The 6,803-nt window shown below is 50.8% G+C and overlaps 1 protein-coding gene across 1 annotated transcript; it reads left to right on the top strand.

Annotated features, from left to right (window-relative positions):
• The first annotated feature begins 339 nt into the window (after nucleotides 1–339).
• On the top strand, nucleotides 340–4,522 carry LOC129715941 (zinc finger protein 239-like). The gene has a single exon (XM_055665834.1). The coding sequence runs from the start codon at nucleotides 461–463 to the stop codon at nucleotides 998–1,000; it is 540 nt and encodes a 179-aa protein (XP_055521809.1). The 5' UTR covers nucleotides 340–460; the 3' UTR covers nucleotides 1,001–4,522.
• Nucleotides 4,523–6,803: the final 2,281 nt, after the last annotated feature.

The following is a 6,803-nucleotide window of genomic DNA, read 5'->3' as shown; positions in this document are numbered from 1 at the left end:
TGGTGCAGCAGGTCCAGCACTCCGGGCTCCAGACGGCGACCCCCGGTAAGGCATCGCCAGCCCCGCGATGTTCCAGCGCTGTCCCGCCGCGGCTGGAGCTCCAGTCGATCCCGGCAGGAAAGGTAGGTAGGCCGGGATCGACACTTTTCCATAACTAAATAAACAAAAAAACAAAAAGATACCGGGCTGTAGGTGGAGGCTGCTGACACCAGCGCCACCGGAAGTACAACAGTGCGGACTATGCCGATGTCATGACGCAATGCGCCAGTAATGTTCACACGTTAGTAATGTCCTGTTTGCCAGCACGTTGACCCTCTGTGCTCCCTTCCTGCAGGGTTCAGGAGCCGTTGCTGGGGACGCGAGCGGCCATTGAGGGCGGCCAGGGGTGCCGGTGAACCCCCGCACATCCGCACGGCGTGCGGCCTGAGCTTCCGGGGGCCGAGACTCGGCGGAGGGCCCCATGACGGGGCACAACAAGGAGAAGCGTTATGACTGCGACGTGTGCGGCAAGGCCTGGCAGAGCCCCAGCCAGCTGGAGATCCACCGGCGGGTGCACACGGGGGAGCGCCCCTTCGACTGCTCGGAGTGCGGCAAGGACTTCACCTGCTACGGGGCGCTGCTGCGGCACAGCCGGGTGCACTCGGGCGAGCGGCCCTTCGGGTGCGCCGACTGCGGCCGGGGCTTTGCCCAGATGTCGGGGCTGTGGCGGCACCGGTGGGTGCACAGCAGCGAGCGCCCCTTCACCTGCCCCGACTGCGGCAAGGGCTTCAAGTCGCCGCCGGACCTGTCGATGCACCGGCGCCTGCACAGCGGCGAGCGGCCCCACACCTGCGGCTACTGCGGCAAGGGCTTCACCCGCTCCAACAGCCTGGTGGAGCACCAGCGCACCCACACCGGCGAGCGCCCCTACACCTGCGACCAGTGCGGCAAGGGCTTCATCTGCTCCACCAAGCTGCTGACCCACCAGCAGGTGCACAACAGCGACCATCTCTTCCCCTAGCCCTTTGCCAGCGACACGGACTTCGAGACAGCGTATGACCTGAAGGCCCAGCGGCGGGCGAGAAGACCCCAACCGCTGTCCCACCAGCGGGTGTCCGTCCCACCCCCAGCCCGATGTGTGGATAGTCTTTGCCATGGCCTCCTCAACTCCCGTCTCACCAGCATGTGCACACCAGTGGCCCGCCCCACGACTCCCCGTATTGCGGCGAGGCGTTTGACAGCCCGCGGGGGTTGCGGCAGCAGCGGCGGACCCACGCTAGCGAGCAGCTGCTCCAACGGCGGAAAGCATTTCAAGAGCGCACGAGGGAGCTGCGGGAGCATCAGCAGATACACACCGGAGAGAGACCCTTTGTGTGCGCCGAGTGTGGCAAGGGTTTCACCCGCATGTCCAGCCTGTGGCAGCACCGGCGTACCCACAGCGGTGAGCGTCCCTTCCCCGTCCCGTCCTGTGCTAACGGCTTCACCCGCCTTGACCCACCTGCGAGCCCACAACGGCCAGCGCTCCTTCACCTGCCCGCTCTGTGGCAAGGCCTTTGCCCGCTCCTCCAGCGCCACATGGATAGATAGGCGCTCTTTAGGTAAACTCAAAATGCTGTACGGAACGGGTAACGTTTCGGGTCGAGACCCCCCCCTCAGTCTCGTGCTGAAATGTCACCGAGTCCTTCTCTCCAGAGACGCTGCCTGTCCCGCTGAGTTACTCCAGCATTTAGTGTCCTTTTTTTGTAAACCAGCATCTGCAGTTCCTTGTTTTTTAAACCATCTCTGCACCTTCCCCAAAGCCTCCACATCAGTCCTGCAATGGAGTGACCAGAACTGTATGCAATACTCCAAATGCTAATGCTAATATTGGCCGATGCAATATGTGACAATATGGAGGATTTCTGCTTTTGCAAAACCTACTTGGCAAAGACCATGATTTCTGCAAAGACCATGAGGTTCATGGCTCTAGAATGTCTGCATCCTGGGGAGGAAACTAAGCACAGGGTGATATCCAGATGTCCCCTCAATTGGTAATATGTATGAGGGTTTTGCAGAAAGAGCTGAGCATTGCTGCAAATGCATGTACAGATTGGTGGAGGAGAGGTATGATATAATACCACTGTTAACTATGATGCATGGTCTTTCCACCTGTTATCTTGTGATTGGTCAAGGCCTGAATTGTTTATACTACCTGGTTAAATGTTTATTTACTAAGAGGAACTGTTTTCCCTTAAGAACTTTATGTAGAAACAATATAATGAGGTATGCTGTGATTGGGTTAGGGAACTGTCAATTAATGTATTGTATGATTGGTCTCTTAAAAGGATTTGAGTATAGGAGCAGGGAGGTTCTATTGCAGTTGTACAGGGTCTTGGTGAGACCACACCTGGAGTATTGCGTACAGTTTTGGTCTCCTAATCTGAGGAAAGACATTCTTGCCGTAGAGGATTTGAGTCTAGGAGCAGGGAGGTTCTTCTGCAGTTGTACAGGGTCTTGGTGAGACCACACCTGGAGTATTGCGTACAGTTTTGGTCTCCTAATCTGAGGAAAGACATCCTTGCCATAGAGGATTTGAGTATAGGAGCAGGGAGGTTCTACTGCAGTTGTACAGGGTCTTGGTGAGACCACACCTGGAGGATTGCGTACAGTTTTGGTTTCCTAATCTGAGGAAAGACATTCTTGCCATAGAGGATTTGAGTCTAGGAGCAGGGAGGTTCTACTGCAGTTGTACAGGGTCTTGGTGAGACCACACCTGGAGTATTGCGTACAGTTTTGGTCTCCTAATCTGAGGAAAGACATTCTTGCCATAGAGGGAGCACAGAGAAGGTTCACCAGACTGATTCCTGAGATGCCAGGACTTTCATATGAAGAAAGACTGGATAGACTCGGTTTGTACTCACTAGAATTTAGAAGATTGAGGGGGGATCTTATAGAAAATTACAAAATTCTTAAGGGGTTGGACAGGCTAGATGCAGGAAGATTGTTCCCGATGTTGGGGAAGTCCAGGACAAGGGGTCACACACACAGTTTAAGGATAAGGGGGAAATCTTTTAGGACCGAGATGAGAAAAACATTTTTTTTCACACACAGAGAGTGGTGAATCTGTGGAATTCTCTGCCACAGAAGGTAGTTGAGGCCACACAGTTCATTGGCTATATTTAAGAGGGAGTTAGATGTGGCCCTTGTGGCTAAAGGGATCAGGGGGTATGGAGAGAAGGCAGGTATGGGATACTGAGTTGGATGATCAGCCGTGATCATATTAAATGGCGGTGCAGGCTCAAAGGGCCGAATGGCCTCTACTCCTGCACCTATTTTCTATGTTTCTATGGGAGAGGCTAGATTGCTCCCGATGTTGGGGAAGTCCAGGACAAGGGGTCACAGTTTAAGGATAAGGGGAAAATCCTTTAAAACCGAGATGAGAAGAACTTTTTTCACACAGAGAGTGGTGAATCTGTGGAACTCTCTGCCGCAGAGGGTAGTCGAGGCCACAGTTCATTGGCTATATTTAAGAGGGAGTTAGATGTGGCCCTTGTGGCTAAGGGGATCAGGGGGTATGGAGAGAAGGCAGGTACGGGATACTGAGTTGGATGATCAGCCATGATCATATTGAATGGCGAATGGTGCAGGCTCGAAGGGCCGAATGGCCTACTCCTGCACCTATTGTCTATGTTTCTATGATCTATATTTATGATTGGTTTGTAGGGGTTGCCCCTCCCCCATGTGTTTTGCGACACTGGTCTGAAACTGTATATAAGACGGGACACCACATGAGTGTGTGTCGATCTTCTGGGGTTGGACTTGGGACCATCTGGAGGCGTCTATTCCCATGAGGATGAAGGGCTTTGACGAGTAGCGACAAGGATCGTTCCAGCGGTGTGATTAGGTATCGTATAGGAAGAGTGTTGTGATTGAGAAATAAAGTGGACTTGACTCAATGTTTTAATGAACCAGGCTAACAAGTTTGTGCTTTTTAACAAGTTTGAGTTCACAAAATCAATTTTGGCATTGAGGTGGCTGCAGCCCAATTGGTTGCCTCGCCTTTTTAAAAAGTTTGTGTTCACACAAAATGCATTTTGGTTGTTAGGAATTTTATCGGAAGAGTGTTTGTTGTGTTTGAGTAATAAACTCGAGTTGATCCAGTACTTGACTCGGTGTTTTACAGAACCAGTCTAACGGGGTGAGTTTAGGGGAAGAATCGGGGCACTGCCTGGCCAATGTTCACCAGACTGATTCCTGGGATGCCAGGACTGTCTTATGAAGAAAGACTGGATAGACTTGGTCATGGTACACCAGTCATTGAAGGTAGGCATGCAGGTGCAGCAGGCAGTGAAGAAAGCGAATGGTATGTTAGCTTTCATTGCAAAAGGATTTGAGTCTAGGAGCAGGGAGGTTCTACTGCAGTTGTACAGGGTCTTGGTGAGACCACACCTGGAGTATTGCGTACAGTTTTGGTCTCCAAATCTGAGGAAGGACATTATTGCCATAGAGGGAGTGCAGAGAAGGTTCACCAGACTGATTCCTGGGATGTCAGGACTGTCTTATGAAGAAGAAAGACTGGATAGACTTGGTTTATACTCTCTAGAATTTAGAAGATTGAGAGGGGATCTTATAGAAACTTACAAAATTCTTAAGGGGTTGGACAGGCTAGATGCAGGAAGATTGTTCCCGATGTTGGGGAAGTCCAGGGCAAGGGGTCACAGCTTAAGGATAAGGGGGAAATCCTTTAAAACTGAGATGAGAAGAACCTTTTTCACACACAGAGAGAGTGGTGAATCTCTGGAACTCTCTGCCACAGAGGGTAGTTGAGGCCACAGTTCATTGGCTATATTTAAGAGGGAGTTAGATGTGGCCCTTGTGGCTAAGGGGATCAGGGGGTATGGAGAGAAGGCAGGTACAGGATACTGAGTTGGATGATCAGCCATGATCATATTGAATGGCGAATGGTGCAGGCTCGAAGGGCCGAATGGCCTCTACTCCTGCACCTAATTTCTATGTTTCTATGACCCGCTGAGTTACTCCAGCACTATGTGAAACGTCACCTATCCATGTTCTCCACAGATGCTGCCTGACTTTCATAGCAAAAGGATTTGAGTCTAGGAGCAGGGAGGTTCTACTGCAGTTGTACAGGGTCTTGGTGAGACCACACCTGGAGTATTGCGTGCAGTTTTGGTCTCCTAATCTGAGGAAGGACATTATTGCCATAGAGGGAGTACAGAGAAGGTTCACCAGACTGATTCCTGGGATGTCAGGACTGTCTTATCAAGAAAGGCTGGATAGACTTGGTTTATACTCTCTAGAATTTAGGAGATTGAGAGGGGATCTTATAAAAAATTACAAAATTCTTAAGGGGTTGGACAGGCTAGATGCAGGAAGATTGTTCCCGATGTTGGGGAAGTCCAGGACAAGGGGTCACAGCTTAAGGATAAGGGGTAAATCCTTTAAAACCGAGATGAGAAGAACTTTTTTCACACACAGAGAGTGGTGAATCTCTGGAACTCTCTGCCACAGAGGGTAGTCGAGGCCACAGTTCATTGGCTATATTTAAGAGGGAGTTAGATGTGGCCCTTGTGGCTAAAGGGATCAGGGGGTATGGAGAGAAGGCAGGTACGGGATACTGAGTTGGATGATCAGCCGTGATCATATTGAATGGCGGTGCAGGCTCGAAGGGCCGAATGGCCTCTACTCCTGCACCTAATTTCTATGTTTCTATGACCCGCTGAGTTACTCCAGCACTCTGTGAAACGTCACCTATCCATGTTCTCCACAGATGCTGCCTGACCCGCTGAGTTACTCCAGCACTTCGTGTTAGAGTCATAGTGATACAGTGTGGAAATAGGCCCTTCGGCCCAACTTGCCCACACCGACCAACATGTCCCGGCTACACTAGTCCCACCTTCAATCGGTGGCCGATTGGGAAAGGGGGAGATGCAGCGAGACCTGGGTGTCATGGTACACCAGTCATTGAAGGTAGGCATGCAGGTGCAGCAGGCAGTGAAGAAAGCCAATGGTATGTTAGCATTCATAGCAAAAGGATTTGAGTCTAGGAGCAGGGAGGTTCTACTGCAGTTGTACAGGGTCTTGGTGAGACCACACCTGGAGTATTGCGTACAGTTTTGGTCTCCTAATCTGAGGAAGGACATTCTTGCCGTAGAGGATTTGAGTATAGGAGCAGGGAGGTTCTACTGCAGTTGTACAGGGTCTTGGTGAGACCACACCTGGAGTATTGCGTACAGTTTTGGTCTCCTAATCTGAGGAAGGACATTATTGCCATAGAGGGAGTGCAGAGAAGGTTCACCAGACTGATTCCTGGGATGTCAGGACTGTCTTATGAAGAAAGACTGGATAGACTTGGGTTATACTCTCTAGAATTTAGGAGACTGAGGGGGGATCTTATAGAAACTTACAAAATTCTTAAGGGGTTGGACAGGCTAGATGAAGGAAGATTGCTCCCGATGTTGGGGAAGTCCAGGACAAGGGGTCACAGCTTAAGGATAAGGGGGAAATCCTTTAAAACTGAGATGAGAAGAACTTTTTTCACACACAGAGTGGTGAATCTCTGGAACTCTCTGCCACAGAGGGTAGTCGAGGCCACAGTTCATTGGCTATATTTAAGAGGGAGTTAGATGTGGCCCTTGTGGCTAAGGGGATCAGGGGGTATGGAGAGAAGGCAGGTACGGGATACTGAGTTGGATAATCAGCCATGATCATATTGAATGGCGAATGGTGCAGGCTCGAAGGGCCGAATGGCCTCTACTCCTGCACCTAATTTCTATGTTTCTGTATTTCTATGTCCCTTAAAGCTGCACTTATACATTTCCTCTCTC

This window comes from Leucoraja erinacea, unplaced genomic scaffold (genome assembly GCF_028641065.1).
Source record: "Leucoraja erinacea ecotype New England unplaced genomic scaffold, Leri_hhj_1 Leri_1530S, whole genome shotgun sequence".
Taxonomy (NCBI): Eukaryota; Metazoa; Chordata; class Chondrichthyes; order Rajiformes; family Rajidae; genus Leucoraja; species Leucoraja erinaceus.
The sequence above is the reverse complement of the archived record's forward strand: the minus strand, read 5'-3'. Positions and strand labels throughout refer to the sequence as shown.